A 19464-nucleotide genomic window follows, 5' to 3' on the forward strand; every position below is an offset into this window, starting at 1 on the left:
GCCCTGTCCTGTCGATTGTGCAACGGCCGTAGCTCTCCCACACTGGGGCACAGCTTGGCGCTTTGTTCGGCCATTGCTTACAGCGCAAGCTCTGTGAGCTCACTCCACTACTTTCTGGTACTGGGGGCATTCTCAAATAATTTTGTGCCTCGTTATACATAATTTTATTCTTTTTTTAACACACACTGTTCCTATGCTATCGTAGTTTTTTGTCATGGCTCCGCGTTATGGCGCAGAAAGGTTTCCTGTGGAAAACTGACGTCAGCATGCCGTGGGCGGCTTATATGGCTCAATTGATGTCACTTCCGTGGGCGATGTCCGGACTGAACCGAGCGGCGCTGCCTCCCGGCATGCAGAGGTATTGCTGGGAAAAAGGATTTTCCGGATCCAGTCTGATGCCTGGGGATATTCTAAGAGTAGGCATCTGCGGCTAGACTGTGTCTCTACCAGATATATCGTTACCGAAGGTAAGTAACTCTTCCGTATGGTGTGGAGTGGAATAGTGAGGCACTATGTCGAGCGGAATTATGTGGTATGGAGTGGATTAACGCAGTGGAGTGGGATTGTGTGGAGAGGGATTGTATGACATTGTTTGTATTGGAGTTGAATTGTGTGCGTAAGAGACCAAGATGGGCGGCAGAGGCATGCCTTGGCACACATACAAACTATACTCCTATGCGAACATATATCACAGGCATAGATCACATGCATAGCCCCGCAGATAGAGCCACTAAGCAGATGTGCTTCGGAAACCTACAAGTCCATATCCAGTAACTGCACCTGGAGCTCATATGAAAAGCGGCTCCAAACCTGTGAAATCATCCCTACTGCCCCGTGTACCATGCATTGCCCTTAGGAGCTTAGGACCAGAGTGAGCATTGTGGCAAAAGGCATTCTCCCTAAATATCTAAACAAATACCCTGAGTTCCTTGTTAGCGCCATGAAGCGGCCTCAAAGCGCTATGCTAAAGTACGTGAATACTCTAGTGCATGTAATTGAAGAATCAATGGTCGTACAAAGAATGTCCTAATAGTGCCAAATGTTTGCAGATGGAGGGCATCTGCACTCATTTTTGTAACCTGCATAATTTTAGCTTAATCATGCTTTGACCCACAGGAAACGAGAGAGAGTAAGACACAGAAAAGGGAGAATAAAGACGCAGGAGAAAGATGATGAAGCAGTGACACAAGAAGAGAGAAGGGAAGTAGGTTGTGGAAGCGGCCTTGTTCTGCAACCTCTCACTTGGGCACGCCTGGCGAGTGCTCCAGGAAACCTTTTGGATCCAGAATTCCTTGGATTAGATTACATACATAAAGCGCAATGATTGCCCAAATGGCGTCTTGGCGCTAGCGGCAAAGCTGCAAGAGTCAGCAGAACAAAAAATAGAAAAGGAAGGAAAATATTAGCGAGGAAAATATTAGCAAGGGGAGGAAAAAGGACAGGTTTTTAGCTGTTTCCTAAAACTAATCGGGTTCGGCTGACACCCGAGATTTAATGGCACTTGATTCCACAGTATGGTCGTGGCGTGTATAAAGCTTCTACCGCCCCAAGAAGCTTAATGAATCGTAGACACTTCTATAGTTCTAGATGAAGGTGAGCGCAAATATCTATTAGGAGAGTACCATCTCATTTTATTCTCTAAATATTCAGGGCCAGTTCCATTAAGGGCTTTTTGTGCCACACAAAGTGATTTAAAGGCAATTCTGCTCTTAATTGGCAGCCAATGGAGCTCTTTAAGTCCACTATTGGCAGACTCGTATTTTTGAAGATTTTTCAACAGCCGAACTGCAGCAAATTGCAGCCTTTTAAGCTTTTTTTAATGAATCTTGTTGGGCGCTAAATAGATAGCATTACAGTAATTAAGGCGCAAGAGCATCATGGAGACCACCACTGTAATTAGAAGATCAATGACAATTATTATTATTATTATCAGCATTTGTATAGCGCAACTAACACCCTACGGGTACCCTGGCGCTGTGATACGACTGCCTGTCTAAGTGTAAATACCAGTGGAAGAACATTTTCAGAAATGAAAATTAACAAGATGTAGAAAGGCCGACTTGAGGATAGAGCCAGGTTTTTACCCTTTTCCTAAAATACAGGAGATTATCTATTTGTCTAATATCAGGCGGAAGTTTATTCCAGAGGTGCGAGGCTGCCGTACTAAAGGCCCTGCCTCCTGATTTAGTTTTCCTGACTCTGGGCACCTTCACCAGGTTAGCCGAGGAGGAACGAAGCAGAACTAATTTGTCCTGCAGTGATTTGGGTCAGCAGCCATGCAAGGCTTTGAATACAATGCACAATGCCTTAAAATATATCCTCTGTGAGATAGCAAGCCAGTGCAACTCTGAGAGTGCCTGGGAGGCGTAAGAGTGGCGTGATCTCATCAATGCCAGCTTGGCCGCCATGGTCTGTATTTGCTGTAATCTCTCAATCAGATACTTCAGTGATTCCAACAGCAGACCATTACAGTAGTCCAGTCTACTGAGGATAGCGCTTCTGACTATCCGTGTTCTAGCCTGTGTTGAGAACATTGGGAAATTTTTTCGGAATGCTCTAATCAAGGCAAAGCAGAAACCCGGTTATTTTGTTAACATGATTTTCAAGTGTCAGTTTATTATCAAACATGACTGCCAGATTAGGTACCGAGTTGCTGGGAACCAATGGAGTAGTAGTGGGGGTAGGCCAAAAGTCAGACGGGAGTGTAGGGGGAATTCTACCCACTGCACAGTGTAGGATTTCTATCTTGTCAGAATTAAGTTGAAGAGAATTCTCCCTAAGCCAAAGTGCTGTGTCCTGCAGACAGGCATGGAAATCCACTAGGGATACAGATTGCTCGCCCTCTAAAGACAAAATAAGCTGGGTGTCGTCCGCGTAATTTACTAAATTAATATTATGAGCCCTTATAACAGCAAGTAGAGGGCACGTATATATATTAAATAATATGGGACTAATCACCGATCCTTGTGGGACACCGTGCAAGATATTGGAAAACTTGGAGCGAAAAGGGGGAGGGCTACTGCCTGATGTCTATTAGATAGATACGATTGAAGCCACTTTAAGGCAGTGCCCACAACCCCCACCTCTTGAATCCTGGACAGAAGAATCGCATGGTTTACTGTGTCGAATGCGGCAGAAAGGTCAAGAAGAATCAGTATAACTGACTTCCCTCTGTCTGCACGCATACGTAAATTGTACATAACGGCCACCAGGGCAGTCTCTGTGCCATGGCCTGGGCGAAATCCGAATTGCACCTTGTCCAGGATGTTATTTGTTTCTAAAAACTAGGAAAGTGTTTTACTAACTACTCGTTCCAAGATTTTAACTGGATAGGGTAGAAGATAAATAGGTCTATAATTTTTCAGACACGCTGGGTCAAGTGAGGCCTTTTTCAGGAGGGGCGTTACCACCGCCTGTTTCCAGCAAATTGGCACAGAACCATGGTCAGTGATAGATTGCAAATTTGCCGTAGTGCCATAAAAAGATCAGGGGCCAGCTCATTCCAGATTTTATGTGGTAACGAATCCAGAGGGGAGCCTGATGATACCCCCTTGGCCATTTTATAGAATTCTTCTACAGAAAGTGGGTTAACATGATCTAGAGAGTGAAGGTTGTCCACTCCTGCCCGTTTTACAGGCGTTGATTCCTTAGGCGTATTATCCGATTTGAGTCCATCAATGATATTACTAATCTTATCCTCAAAGAAGGTTGCCAGGCTGTCATAGTTCCTGACTAGGCACAATTTCATTCTTTGAGCAGTCTGGATTAATCAGATTGTCTACTATCCTGAAGACACTTCGAGTACTATTTTGTGCCTTCAGAATAGAGTCTGCTAAGAACTCTGTTTTTGCTACAAGAATTTCTTTTTTATACTCCGCTATTGCTATTCTCCAGGAAAAATGTTTTCTCATCTGCATATTCCCTACGCCATTTCCTTTCCGCTTGCCTACAACACAGCTTCAGGTTTCTCCGTTTTTCATTAAACCATGGGGCTGACGGTTTGCCCAATTTTTTGTGACTTTTAATCAGAGCAACTTGATCCAGCCTATTAGTTATTTGTTCGCAGTATGTTACATAGTTCTCTTCCAGATGCTTATTTACATCACAACCCTTATTCAGCAGAAATATTGGGGATACCGTTTCCTTTTTTAGGAAACCCTTCCAATCCCTACTTTGGAAGTTCCTGACTTTCTTAGCAGTCGGTTTATTCATAGTGGGATTATATAACAATCGGGTGATGGTCCGACCAACACACCGGTAGGACATCAACTGTTCCCATTGTTTGTTCTTCAGAGAACACTAGATCCAAAGTGTGTCCCGCCTTGTCTGTGGGTCCCATAACCCATTGTTGTAGATTTAAATTTGTACAAGATTGAATAAGATTATGATACCCTGAATCCAGACTCCTGTTGGGCCATAAATTAAAATCCCCCACAACAAGCAGCCTGGAGTGAGTCAGTGGCAGATTGCTCAGGACCTCAATGAGCCCCTGCTGTAGTTGGGGACTGGCTATTCCAGGAGGTCTGTAGCTGACTATGCCGGTTAATACTTGTCCTTTGGAATCCTTTAATAAGAATCCCAGAAGCTCAATGCCCTCTAGCTCATCAATATTAAGAGGAGCAAACTCCCACGCCACCACCTCTACCACTTAATCGAGGCTTGTGGAAGGCTTTGTATCCAGAAGGGCACGCCAATCCCAATTCCAAATCGGATCCAAGGTGTGTCCACGTTTCAGTCATGAACAACACATCTAGAGCATACGTTTCTATTAACAGCTGAATTTCCAAATTGTGCTTGGGCAGGGATCTAACATTAAGCAACCCACATCTAAGGCTAACTCTTTTCACGAAGTCAGATACAGGCCCTGTAGTCTCCTCTAACCTGAACCTGCCTCTCCTACCCTCTACTGCTCTAATCTCACGCAGCTGTTCCGTGGAGTAATAATACCTCCTGTCTCCAGCTCCGGCTGTCTCCGAACGAGCAGCATGGCTGGCGCTGTGCGTGGTCGGTGCGCGGACGGGCGCAGACGGGCTTGCCTTTGGCGCACCTTTGACGCGCCGACGGCGTGGCCACGCCAGCATGCTGCTTTTCTGAATGCTGGGTGAGGAAAGACTACAGCGTTGACCTCTGAGTAGGCGGGTCCGCTCTGACAGACTGGCACTGCGAGGTCAGGGAAGCCGGTAAAGGGATTTGTAATTTTAAGCAGCCTCAGGTATGCGGACAGTATTTAAAACAGTTAAAAATTAGCTTTCATTTGTTAAAAGAATTACAAAATAAAGTGCGATGGTGCAGCAGCTTCAGAAGTGGTCACAAAAAGCAACACAGTAAAACACGCAAAGCAGACACCCTCGTTACACAATAAATGGAAAAATCTTTTTTAAACTTTTCAAAAGATAGAAACCGGATGATTCCAAGTGATTTATTTGATCTTTGAAAATAAGTTTAGAGTCCAAGATCACTCCCAGATTTTTGACCTTGGGAACCGGTGATGGAGGAGGGCCGAAACTAGAAGGCCACCAGGAGGAATTCCAGAAAGATTTGATCCAAAAAGAAGCACCTCCGTCTCATCGGAGTTTAATTTTAAACAATGTCTGTCCATCCAGTTGCCTATGGCAGGCATACAGTTGTTAAATCTTTTAGTATCTTCCTCAACATTAGAATGAATAGGGACGACAATTTGTGTGTTGTCTGCATAAGATATTGTACTAGAACCATAAGATCTAATCAGAGCAGCGAGAGAACCCGCCTACATATTCAACAGTGTGGGGCTTAAAAAAGACCCCCGCGGGACCCCACACTGTAAAGAAAACCTGCTGGAAGTAAAATCTCAGAGTAACCGACTGAGTTCTATCACAAAGAAAGGAAATCATTTATACACAAAGTGGTGGAATGGGTCAGAGAGGGTAAGAAAGATATGGCGTTATGGCCAGAGCTACCAATTTTGGAACTAGAGAACAAAGTTCGAGTTTTTGCTCCCGCTCAACATCTTGTGATTCTTCGTTAATTACTTGATCTCCCCAGTGTCTAAAAAAATGAATGTGAGCTTGTAGTGTAACTGGTGCCATGTAAAACGCTTCAGTACCTTGGAGTCAGGTCGAGTTTGCGTGATAATAAAAATGCAAAATAATAAAATAGTATCTCAGTCATAGCATAAGCAGCGGATGGATACTAATTAAAGTTCATCCGTGCTTGGTCCGTGCGCCAGAGACAGAAAAGGAAGTGATGTAGGGCGCGCTCTGGCCTATTAGGAGGCAGCAAAGAAGAGTGGCAATGATGCCAACACATGGTAAGTGATCGGCAGGCTGCAAATCTTTTATTGTAAACCATGCCCCTTCCTGCATACAGCACAGCAAGAGCTAAAAATGTAAGGCAAGGTCAGGCCTATTGGCTTTGACAGTGTTCATTTCATGCTGCCTTTTCTATTCCCTGTTGTTTTTTTATCCGTGTAATTGCTTGTCAGTGGTGCTGGAACAATTTTCAGAGTGGGGGTGCTGGCATCAATGGTACATCACCAAAGTCCTATGCATTGTAAAAACAGCAAGCGGCACGTAAAGAACGAGTATAGCAAATAAGCCAAGCTTATTCACCAGGACAGTGGAGCACTCTGTAGCAAGTATATTACTAAATCATGGTGTGGTAGAACATTGTCATTTACAGACCGCACTTCTTCCATTGAAAATGGCAAAAAATCACACTGACCTGCATTTACTGAGAAACCTAAATAGCGCACCAACGATAATGTGTGGAAATCTTTCAGCAAATATTTCATTTGCACATCACCAAGTAAAGGTCCCTTGATTTGCTTAAATCCTATTATTTGTTTTCATCACACTTCAGAATAACAAAAAACACAGAATTACATTTGCGCTTTCCTAACTGCTGAAATGTTTTGAAATACTAGTTTAGTTCATTTACAAGTTTATTAATGTTATTAAAAAAACTGACACGCTATAGCCTTTCCTTTCACCCTCCACTCTGTGTCCCAGCAATATTGTCGGATAGTTTGCTTTACAAAACCCTCTAACTTTGCAGTCAGAGAAAGAGAAGTACGAACCATTCTCCATGTTAAAAGGATAAACCGCAATTTGTCCGTAGACATAGCTGACATGTGACCGCTGTCTTTGAAGGCACAGCAAATGGGACAAGATTAAAACATCAGTAAAGGCATCTTTATTACTCATTTACCTTCTGAACTCCAACATGTTTATTTTAGGGGTGCTGGACCTGTGAGAACATATCGCATGTATTGATTAGGCACCATTTGCAAGCTATGAAACACGATTGATTTACAGTGCACTGGAAGCTAAGATATATGTAGGCATTCTTATGGGGGTCTGGTGTTCCCACCTAAACATCTGAACTCAAACTGTACAGCTTGACAGAACCTGAGACTTTGAAAAATCATGTTAGATCAGGGAACGGCAATTCAAAGTAAATTAAAACAAGGATTGGCATAGCCAATAGGTCTCGCCTTTGGGACTTTGAGTGTTTAGTTATACAGCACAATATCCTTGGTGCAACAACATCAAGTGTTGCATGGCTAAACACTTATAAGGTCCCAAAGGCGAGACCTATTTGCTATGCCAATGCTTGTTTTAGATTTATAATTCACTAATTGGGCCACTTTTATTTTGGTGCCCAGGTCTATTTTCTGCCCTAGTCCAACAATATATTGATTAGGTATGCTAGAAAGCTGTCCAGTGTGTGTCCATTCCCAACTGTGAACTGTGTGCAAGCTGTACTGGTTTTGAATTAAACGGCTTAACACAGGATTAAATTCAACCACACCAAGGAAATTTCAAATCACATTCACCTTCCAGTGAGAGCTGCTGGTTGTTTTGATTTGCCTCTGTTTGCTTGAAGTAAAGTCAAGATTAGAAGGTAGGCCCCGTGAGTTAGGCCTTTGCACAGCTTGCTTTGACAGTGAAGGGCTTCTGACTACACCTGCTAAGGAGCTTTTGCTGTTAAGGCAGAGAGAGAGGAAAGTCCTGACTATTATTTTCATATTTAGTGACCAAATATGATTAGAATCTGTATTTTTCTAACTCTATTACTTTATCTGCCAGAGACCTGTGTCGCCAAGTTGAATTGATTACGTCATCAAGAGGCAGATTATCATTCAGACAGGCACTCAAGTACCCTAACTCTTCTATAATATGAATCTCATAGCAATCACCTTAATATATTTATCAGAAGACTTGTGATCAAACAATAGTTCCCCTGTCTTTGAAAATGTAACTACCAATACTTCACCTAGTATTCGGTTGATCTCAGCATTAGTAAAATAGGCACAGTGTAAGGCCGCTCCAAGGACAAAACCTTCACCCCACTTCTGCCTCCCATCAAACATCACATCATGATGGAGAGTTTATAAACTGGGACTACTTTTATTAATGGTTAGATAAAGGCGCAATTTTGTTTTCTTTGTCAAGGGGATAATAACCTCATCATGACCAATCTTCTCATAATCATAAAGATGGATGGTGTTTTATAAGTTAATGCCCATGAAAATGTTATTATAGAAGAGGTAGGAGCATATATGTGTTTGTCTGTTCAACCTTTGCAAGTTGACTAAATTGCTTTAACTAGGAGAGAATATCCTTTCGGCAAATCGGATAATGGAATAAGGGATGTTCAGCATATTTGTGAATATCTGATGAACCATTTGGAGGGACCTTTATCACTCTCTGCTTGAAATGAAGTAACATAGTCTCCTGGTTATCCCAGAATTCCCCAATCCAGATGAAGGATATTAGTTATGATCTACCCTCACCCCTATTAGACACAAAAGGCTGTATGTCTTGTACCACATCCAAAGTCAATGCAGCTTACCTCGCCTTCTAGAAGTTTCTTATAGGTGGCTATCTCCATGTCCAGTGACAGCTTGACATTCATCAGCTCCATGAACTCAAGCAGCTGGCGAGCCATGTCCTCCCTGGCCTTATGCAGAGCCTCTTCGACCTCAGACTGCTTGGCACTGGCATCCTTGACTGTACGCTCTCCGTCACCTGCAACCTCGGCACACACAACCCAGAGCTGTCAAGGCATTATGCCAGTCAGCCTGGGCTTTTATGAAACCAGACTTTGAATTCTGGGATTTGTAGTATCACTACTATCCTTGCAAATAAGGGCTAAAAAAAATCCAGCGCATAGCTGCTCTGGCGTGGTTCTTCCTCCGGTGTCTGTCCCGGTGTTTACCATGTTGGGCCGTGTCAAGCCTCGCGCCGTAGCTAACGCGGAGTCCATGGCGTGCGGAGAATCCGTGAGTGAGAGGATCCTGTGGGGCGTGCATGGGCTGTACACAGAGCCCAACAGCGGTGAGAGCACAATTGCATCCTAGAGACACGTACTCTCCTCGTGTCAACTAATGTATACAGCATTGTAATTGTATCTGTACAGCGCCTACTGCCCTAGGTGAGGCACTGGACTTAATGATCGTCTATGGAACCCTGCGCAAACATGTCGAATGCCTAAAAGTAATTCAATTGTGTGCTTTTTATTCTGAATCTGTGGATTTTTGTGGTAGAGGGAGAAGGGGGTGAAATTGCAGATAAGTTGCCACCTTACCCCGAGAAAAATTCTCACGAGTCGTTCATGTAGTCGAGTGTTTTTTAATTGGAATCTGTGGATTTTGAGGGTGGTGGGGATGGGAGTGGGTACTTGCAGATACCATACCCCTTTACCCCAATAAATATTCGCACGAGCCGTGCATGTATTCGTGTTCTGGAAAAGCCAGGAACTGATACTTGAATAGCAGTTATGATAAAATCCTCTTTATTCTCTTTTAACAGATAGCCATTCCCTTCCTTAAAAACAAGCCCTCGAGTGGTGCGCGCCACAGCGAGACATCTGGTTTCATTTATCGCACCCGTGTGTGGGCCCGATAATGGAAACCACATGGCGGCCGTGCGGGTAACCGCAACCAATAGGCCATGGGCGGAGCAATGCGCCCGCCTTTGGCCAATTGCGTGCTGTCTTTGTTAAAAAGACGCATGCAAAGGCCAATAGCGTGGGACGAAACAAAATGTGAGGTGAAATTTTAAAAGCCCTTACATAAAGTCTTCGCCAGAACAGCGCAAGCGCTGTTACAGGCTCGACATAAAAAGAAAGTACAAATGCAAGCTGAGATTGGCCACCAACCTTCACACATATGTTTCTAGCTACATCCTTCACCGTTGAACTAAACTGCACGCATGAGTCTCCAAAGAGCCCTATTGTGGGGTGTTGATACTGCATATGTTCCTAGCTGTCAAGGATTTGTAGACCAGAGGCGAATAGGTTTCTGCATTCAGGTAGTAGGACGTATGGTAGATTGTTGGACGGGCTGCGTTATTTAGCTTTCATTATGTTTACGCCTTGAATTCTTAATGTTAAAGTCTGTCAGTAAGTGTTTAAAGAAATGGCATTCATTCATGTATACTTTTAAAATCAGATTTCAGGTTTCTCCAACCATTATTGGGAATTAAGAAGATGCAGACCCAAAGTAAAGAAGTTAAAAAAGCTTCTGATGGAAAATACCTACGAAGGCCCAGACGTGGAACGTCACAGAGAGTCTGCGGGTGTCATGGTAATGCTCCTGGTGCATTTGCAAGTTCTGTCCAAAGATAGTTGTGGTCATCAGCTCTCTTATTTTGTGTGCACGCTCTCATTTCATCTTAAAATGCTTCTGGGGCTCTTTTCTCAGGACATTGCTTCACATATATTGCCAGTTAGGAAATCCATTTTCCCATACTCATTGCTAATCTCTTATTTTGGGACCTGTCTTTGACCAGTCTAACAGCGATTTAGGCGGATCTTCAGGGGTGTGCATTGGGTGAGAGGTTCAACCCATATTCTTTACCCACTGACACTATGTGATATGAAGGGAAACCATTACAGCCCCACCAGTGAGACCTAGCTGTATCAATGAGCACTAATTGAAAACAGTAAAAATGGTATTGTGTCCCAAAGTGCAGTTGTTTGCCAAAGGCCACCTTAAGCTTCTGCTGCAGATGAATAGCTTTTCTATTGGAAGCCGTGAAAATGGTTCTTGAAAATTTTCGACGACTTCCTGGGTATGCACCAAAGACAGTTTTGCTCCTGAAGGAAGTGTGAAAGGGCTACTGGCAATTTCAGGTCCATGGTTTTTGTCAAGATTTATGGCCCATGCGACATCAAGATGTCTAGTCAGATGGTTACGATCTTTTCCAGCCTGTTAAATTTCCTTCATAGAAGGTGGCCGGTGTTGAACTGTAAAAGGTTTTTTACACCACTAAAAGGAAATCTGCACATAACGATGGTGTTGCGTGGCTCTGCCATTTCTTTTGCCTGTACCAAAATTGTTGCTCAGCTATTTTAAAAACACAGTTCTGTCATGAGATATTCATAAGCACTGATGTGGCGTTTTGGATCATGTTAATCAATCAGGGGTTTGTATAGCCCGCTACTCACCCGTGTGGGGCTGAAGGGGCTGGTGGAGACAGGGGCGGCTCCTGATCAGTCGAATAGCCAGGTCTTGAGGTCCTTCCTGAACGTGTGCAGAGTCGGGGAGCGTCTGATGTTCACAGGGAGCTCGTTCCAGGTTTTGGCTGCGATGCAGGAGAAAGCTCTTCCGCCGGTTCTGTTTCTGCGGATGTGGGGGACCTCTGCCAGGGCGAGGTCGGCGGAGCGGAGGTTCCTCTAGGGTACGTGGAAGGATACTCTCTCGTTGAGGTATTTGGGTCCGATGTTGTGGAGGGATTTGTAGGCGTGGGTGAGGAGTTTGAAGGTGACCCTCTTCTCGACGGGGAGCCAGTGTAGGCTTCGTAGGTGTTGGGTAATGTGCTCATGGCACGGTGTCCCGAGGACGAGTCTGGCTGCAGCGTTCTGGATGGTCTGGAGCCTGCGCAGAAGAGTCTTGTTGATTCCGGTGTAGAGGGCGTTGCCGTAGTCCAGTCTGCTGGTGATGAGTGCGTGGGTGACGGTCCTTCTGCAGTCGGGGGGGGGAACCACTTGAAGGTCTTACGAAGGATGCGAAGGCAGTTGAAACTAGTGGAGACATCGGCGTTGATCTGGCGGTTCATGGAGAGGGAGGAGTCAAGGATGATTCTGAGGTTCCGAACGTGGTATGTAGGGGTGGGTGGGCTCCCGAAGGCAGAGGGCCACCAGGTGTTGTCCCAGGCGGAGGAGCAGGGACCGAGGATGATGACCTCGGTCTTCTCTGAGTTTAGCTTCAGGCAGCTGTCCTTCATCCAGGCTGCCACATTCTTCATACCTTCCTGGAAACCGAGTCTGGTGTCTACGAGATTCTTTGTGAGCGAGAGGATGAGCTGGGTGTCGCCGGCGTGTCTGTCGAGGAAGTCCATAGCTATGGATTGAGGTTCGAAGTTTTAGAATATGGTTGCGATCTTGTCATGGAAGAAGTCGGCGAGGTTGTCGCACAGCTTCTGTGAGAGTGTGATGTTTTCGGGGGCAGCCGGGTTGGAGAATTCCTTAACAATGTTGAAAAGTTATTTAGTGTTTTTGGTGCTGGTTTTGATGTGTGTGGCTATGGCTGTCTTTTTTGTTGCGCTCATCAGGTGGTGGTAGAGGCTGAGGGAGGTCTTGAAGGCTGCCCTGTCGGAGGTGTCCTTGCTGGCGTGTCATTTCCGCTCCAGCTGTTTGCTGTCTCGTTTAGCTGTTCTGGATTCTTGGGGGTACCAGCTGGCCTTTTTGGAGGATTTTCTCTGGCTGTTGCTCTTGATGGGGCCGATGCTGTTGGTGCAATTGGTGATCCAGGCGTTGAAGTTCTTCACTCCTGTTTGAGGTTGGTGGTGGTAGCGGAGTTGGAGAGGGCGTCCGTCCAGCTGGTCTCTGAGATTTTGTTCTACCTCAGGTGTGGGTCGCTGGTTGTCTTGGGGATGGTGGTGTGGGGGCTGGAGATGCTGAAGTGGATGATGAAGTGATCGGTCCATGTGAGTTCTGTGACGTTGCTGTATTTGACACGGTTGCTGGAGGTGAAAATGGGGTCCAGCGTATGTCCTGTGTTGTGTACAGGGTCATGGACAATCTGCTGCTTATACTCTCAAGGAGGTGTGTGGTGTTGTCACTGGGGTAGTCAATGTGGAAATGTATTTTGCTGAAGAAGATGTAGTTCTTGGAGTCGAAGGCTTGGGGCGCAATGAAGTCTGCGATGGTGTTTCAGAAGCTGCAGCGCTGGCCTGTGGGTCAGTATGCGAGAGGGCCCTCTTATGGTTGTGTCATCTGTGTGGAGCTTGAAGTTGAGATGGCCCAGGGGGGTGGTGGTGTTGTCGGTGCTGGTGGTGCCCTGTATGCTCTCTTTGTGGATAATAGCTGTTCCTCCTCCTGGCTTGTTGGTGCTTTCCTGGTGAATGATTTTATATCCATCGGCGATTGCTGTGGCAATCTCTGGGGCAGATGAATGGTTGAGTCAGGTCTCCATGAGGAAAACTATGTCAGGTGCGACCCATAATTCAGTGTAATGCTTGCATAGTGAGCGTGTGTTGAGAAGGGAGTTTGCAAGTTTGTGTTTTTGTACAGGTGATGTCTGCGGTGTGTTTGTGGTGGGGATGGTCAGTGGGATGGTGTGTGCGCTCTGGCAGGTGAAGTGGCAGTAGATACTAGTGAAAGGTCATACTGGAGTGTGGGTCGGTGCGGTGGCATTGTTTGTTGCGGCGTCTGGGGTCCCCCTTTCAGGCGGCCAGGAGAGGAAGGAGTTGTGGTGCTGGGGGCAGTCCAGTTGCAGACCAGCACAGACGGGCTTGCCTTTTACCCGTCTTTGATGCACCAGAGGAGCGGTCACACTGCCACATGTATTAAGTAGGTCCTGGGGTGGGTGGGGCATCTGTTGGCAGGAAGAAAGGTGAGTGGGAAAACCCAGGCAGGAAAACCTGGGCATCAGTGGTGTCACTGGATCAGTCTGGAACAAGCAGGAACTGGAGACCACAGGCAAGTGGCAGGCTAGGTGTCCAGGTTCCTTCTTCTGGTTCTGTATAAGTCTTAAAAGGGACAGAATCATTGACCAATTTAAAAGTCGGAGAGGTTGAATTGTGTTGAGAATATTGTCCATGGGATTTTCCTCTGCATGCTTTGAGGAAAGTACTACTGTTTTTGCTCTAACGATATGACTGTGTCTTCCTTTCTTGTTCGCTTTATTTGTATTAAATGTATTTCTGATTGATTTAATATTTGTTAGGGTTGAAGAATCTGGCTACCAATAAGTTTGCAGAAATATTTTGTATTTTATTCGTATTTTTTATGATTGATCTTGTATTAACTAGTGAGACTATCTAAATATATTTTCTTCTTAAGATTGATTATTATGATGTACTATATATTTCTTATATATTCAAGTCTTCTTTACCCAAGGAGCACCTTGTTGTTTTGTAGTATACGGTTACCCCAGCCTCTTGTGATTATCAAAGGATATACCCTATGGTGTTATTGTCGGTGAACTGTAAGGTATCTTGATGTCAAAGTGAGATTATTAGATATCCCTATTCTTGGGAGGGAATTTGCACAGTAAATTGGGTGTTTTGTGGGTGAGTGAGCACACAGGGCTACTGAACCTCATTGTGGTCATTGTTAGACGCTGATGACGAATTCCTCAGTGATGTATTAGTGTATTGTGTTGCAGTCCTATTTATGGGGTCAAGGTACTTAGTGAAACATAGGTAGAGGTTTTTTTTTTTAAAACATCTTTTATTAATCGATTGCACAGGTGTTACAGGACTCTGAATATCAGAGTCGACAACAGATTCACATTGCAGCATATCTTTATAGCAATCGATTTGTAAATTTTTTTTTTTTTTAAACAATTTTTATTGAAAGAAATGTACACCTTTAGCAATACAGGCTTCATCCTCATAACACATTTCGTTATCAAATCTATCATCGTACAACACTATTAACCGTCTTTTGTCCTTGCGCCTACCATGTTCACACATCCTACTGTCTGTCCCATCTTCTCTCCCGTACTCCTGTCGTGACCTCCTCTATAGTGCAATGTTGCCCATCCTTTATTCGCTTAGTTCGAACTCTGAGGCCGACCGAGGGGGTTCATATATATTACCCCTGAATGTGTTCCATTTTCCCCAAATCCGCTGCCATCTACGGGGGCACCCCCTGTTGCTACACATCACCCCTTCCGCCAACATGGCCCCGTCTAGGTCTCTATTTGTACATTTGCCATAAATATATCTTGAACAATAACAACCCCACTCCCCCAAAATCCCCCCACCCCATCCCCTGCGTCGCACCATATCCATGGATTCCCCACCACAGCCTTAAGGCCCCACAGCCACGTCGTATTGTGGTAAGATGAATCCCCCGGTCTTCCCCTCTTGCCTGGCACCCCTCCTTCTCGACCAGTCTCCCTAGACATCCCCATATTTAATCCTCTTCTTCCACTGGTGGCTCCAGCCACAGCCCCGGTAATCCGCCCACCATTTTCATATTTTATAATGCTTGCGTGGACATCCTCGGGCTACATATATGGGCTGTTCCAGCCCCATACAAACATCTAGGCTGTTATTCCATGCTGTGATCGATGGAGCTCTAGGCGCCTTCCATGCCCTGGCGATATCCCGCTTTGCCAGCGTAAGGCCTAGCCGTAGCAAGTGCCGCTTATATATGTTGCCCCCATTGCCCTCCATAACATGTAGTAATGCAAATCGTGGCGTGCGCGGGATCGTCCACCCCAGCACCTCGGCCAGACAGGTAGTTACCCCCCTCCAGAATCGGTCCAGCGCTGGGCAATGCCAAGTAGTGTGTATAAATGTCCCTTCCTCCTGACCACACCTAAGACAGTCTGGAGCAGCAATCAAGCCCGCTCGGAACAGTCTGGCTCAGGTAAAGTACACCCTGTGCAGGTATTTAAATTGTATGAGGCACAGTCGCATCGCTATAGCTGCTTCCCTTGGGGCTGCCAGGGCCTCCCTCCAGTCGTCCTCATCTAAGGCACCCACGTCCTTTTGCTGGTCTATTTGTTGGCTGCTAGAATTCCTGTGTTTACAGAGTGCATGCAGTGTTTTAAAATACTTTTGAAGGTGTTTTTGGATTTCCATGCATGTCCCACCGCACTATAGAGGTTCTCTCTGTTTGTTACAACTAATGCTTCTAAATTTGACCCCACTATGTCTCACAACATCTGCCTACATTTAGGTAGTGGACTTGTGATTTGATTATGAGAGCTTTGTTTCATTAGCAACATCCCTCGGTAATGACTTCAGAGAAACAAGAATCAGATAAATAGAAGCTCATTCTTGTAGGAGACCGATTTTAATCTCTTCGCAGCATACAGCGGCTATTGATCTCCGCATACATCCATGTCAAGACCCTGTGCAAATTGTCCCATTGTGTTAATCCCTGTTATCCTTGAATCTGGTGCTGTGCTGGTAAAAGTCTCATTTGAGAAGGATCCATATAGGTGGTGAACCTTGCAGCCGCCCACCTTGCTGAGCTTTGAGAATTCGCTCAAGAGTTTACTTTTCTTATCCCGCTACTCCCTTAAAATCACTTACTTGATTAAGATAGGGTACGTTATGAGGCCAGTGACAAGAAATCCTTGAGATAGAAGGAGTTCTATACGCAGCATTCACTGGCCTGAAGTGTGACTAAATGATAGAGGCACGGCCTCAGCTGGCACACAACACCCTCTTGTTCCAGGCTTAATATGCACAGTTAGGAAGAATCAAGTGCTTAACAGCACTATGAAGTACTATGTCTTCTTAACATGTATTTATCGTACTGTGCCTATCCGTTATTCATATGTACATAATTTCATTCTGTCTAGGACCCTACTGTACTGTCTTGATTTTGTTTTACTCCTTATTGTGAAGCGCTCTGTTACCCTATGTTGGGTCTTTGTCGCGCTATACAAAACTCAGAAAATTAAAAATTAAAAATAAACTGCTCTTTGGTGATGCTGAGTCACGTAACTGGTTAAGGCGAATTCACTGTAGCATCTGTATCACACTCATTAGGACTGAGTGCAAGGCATACAGTGGCTTTCACTTCAGCTTCGAACATTTTAAGACATTCTTGTGGTTCTGTGCATTAATCTTGAGCATGGACAGTAAGCTGCTAATTAAGGGTTTAGTGTGTCTTGTTGCAGTGAAAGCTAAGTGTTCTTAAAAACTTTGGCTGCACAGCACCACTAACGTTTAACAAGCCTCTCTAGCATCAGCACCTGGACACAACCACTTGACCTTCTGCATCAAGGGTTACAGAGAAGTGTTTGGAGGGGGTATTCATTCTCTGCCTGACATCTTCACTCTGAATTCCCCAAAATGTGTTACTCTAATTATTTAATCTATATTAGACACCACTGGATCTTCCCTTGAGAATGTGTACGCTTATAGTTTCAGCACTGTTAGCAAGTTGTGTTTCTCTCTCTTGCTCGCTCGCTCGCTCGCTCGCTCGCTCGCTTTCTTTCTCTCTCTCTCTCTCTCTCTCGCTCCCGCATTACCAACCGCAACTCTGTGTGCTTAAGGTGTTTAGGGGTGAAGTATTACCCTACGGACATTAAAGTTATTTAATTTGGGTCAACTTTTTTTTCATCACCAAAGGAGCGACATCCTCTATAAGCGCAGCATTGACTACAGCTGCAACTACATCAAAGACCACAGCAGTGACCACAAAAGTTGTCTCGCCATGGCAACTGCAGCATTGACAACTGCTACCACAGCAGCAGTTACAGCAAGGCCCACAGCTTTCCACCACCGCAGGGAGCAGTAACCATAATTGTAACCCCAGCAGTACAGCATTCAGCCACATCTGCCACTTCTTCATCAACAATGGCTTCTACCAAAGGAGAGATGACAGCATCAGTGCCAGAATCCCTGGCAGTAGCCACCACCGCTGCAACCACTGGCACTATAGTAGTAACAACAGCTGCAACAATTATTGCAAATACGGAAGTGACCATAGGAGTGAAAACAGATTCCACCGCAGCTGCAGCAAAGCAAAAACAGCAGCAACCAAAGCAGCAACAGCAGCAACCAAAGCAGAGACCTCAGCTGTCACAACAGCAGGGAAAAAGCCTTGACAACCAATCTCTCAGTAGCTGTCAAGAGAGTAGGAACTACAGCAGTAACAATTGCCACAGAGGCAATGACCATTATCACAACCACAGATTTGACCACAGAAGCAACCCCATCTGCAACCACAACAGGGTCCATACTAGCAGCAACAGCATCCATATCAGTAGGGATCACAGCAGTGACCAGAGCTTCACCATGGCAAGGATAACACCACCATCAGCTACTAGCAAGTCAAGGATAACAAGTCACCATGGTTTTAACTACAGTTGCCACAAACGCACCCACAAAATCTGTCGTGTGTGCAGCAGCACTAGCTGTCACAGCTGCAAGTACAACAGGTTCCAAAGCAGTGACTATAGATTTACTGACCGCAGTGACCACGGATGCTGACATTTCAGGAATGACCGCTGCCACCACAGCAGGGACAATAGCATCTGTCACAGCTGCCACCACATTAGCAACAACACCAAAGACAAAGCTTTTACCACACTAGAAACAGCTGTAGCCACAATAGTAGCACAACCACCATTACTGCAGCAACAACAGCTGCAGTAGTAGTTGCAAGCAATGCAGTGAGTGCTTCTGCCACATCTTCCATTAAGGTAGGGACCACAGCTGCCACTACGATGGGGATAAAGCCACACCACAAGAATGACCACAGCTGCCACTACAGCAGAGGAGCAGCATTGACAACAGCAACATACACAACTGTAATCACTGCAGGGATCAAAGCAGCGCAACTGTATTGGCCATTACAGGAAACTCTGATGTGACCAGGCCACCATTACTGGGAGAAGGCGCCGCCTGCACAGCAGAGACCACAGAAGATACCACTGCCCAAACCACAATATTTATCACAGCTGCCAAAGTGTCAAGGACAATGGGAGGAACAACAGCTGTCAGCAAGTGCTGGGGCCACCATCAGTGACCAGAGTTCTAACCATAGTAGGCACAACCGTAAAGACTGCAGGAACCACAACTGCGAGAAAAGCTGCCACACTAGCATGACCAGCAAAAGACAGACAATTGATGGACGGAATGCTGAACAAATCAAAACATTCACCCCCAGTCAAGAGATCTGGGTTAAATCCATCATTCTTTTGCTCACCATGCCACCCCAGTTTAGACCTGGACATATGCAAATCAGTCTTGACCCTGTGCCTCATGGGAACAGTCCAGCCCGAACTGCCACTGGAAGCAAGCTATCCTGGCTGAAGAGGGGTGAAACCCCGAAAACGGTCCTAGGATGCTTGTTTCCAGTCCAGGGAGGACCTGGCCTGGCAGTTAGGGCTGGACTGTTCCCATAGGGCACAGGGTCAAGACTGAATTGCATATGGTTGGGTCCAAACTGGAATAGCATGCTGAGCAAAAAAACGATGGATTTAGGCGCAGATCTCTGTACTGGGGTGAATGTATGACATTGTTCTGCATTCTGTCCATCAACAGTTCTTTTTGCATTTGACAC

The 19464-nt window shown here is 45.4% G+C and overlaps 1 protein-coding gene across 2 annotated transcripts in view; it reads left to right on the forward strand.

Annotated features, from left to right (window-relative positions):
* DSCC1 (DNA replication and sister chromatid cohesion 1) overlaps positions 1-19464 on the forward strand; it is a 169737-nt gene that overhangs the window by 45990 nt on the left and 104283 nt on the right. For both annotated transcript variants that reach the window (XM_085605046.1, XM_085605047.1), the window contains exon 3: positions 10433-10567. In XM_085605046.1, coding sequence (XP_085461172.1) covers positions 10433-10567 — 135 coding nt within the window. The remainder of the gene's footprint in view (positions 1-10432; positions 10568-19464) is intronic.

Source organism: Triturus cristatus, chromosome 5_1 (assembly GCF_964204655.1).
Source record: "Triturus cristatus chromosome 5_1, aTriCri1.1, whole genome shotgun sequence".
NCBI lineage: Eukaryota > Metazoa > Chordata > Amphibia > Caudata > Salamandridae > Triturus > Triturus cristatus.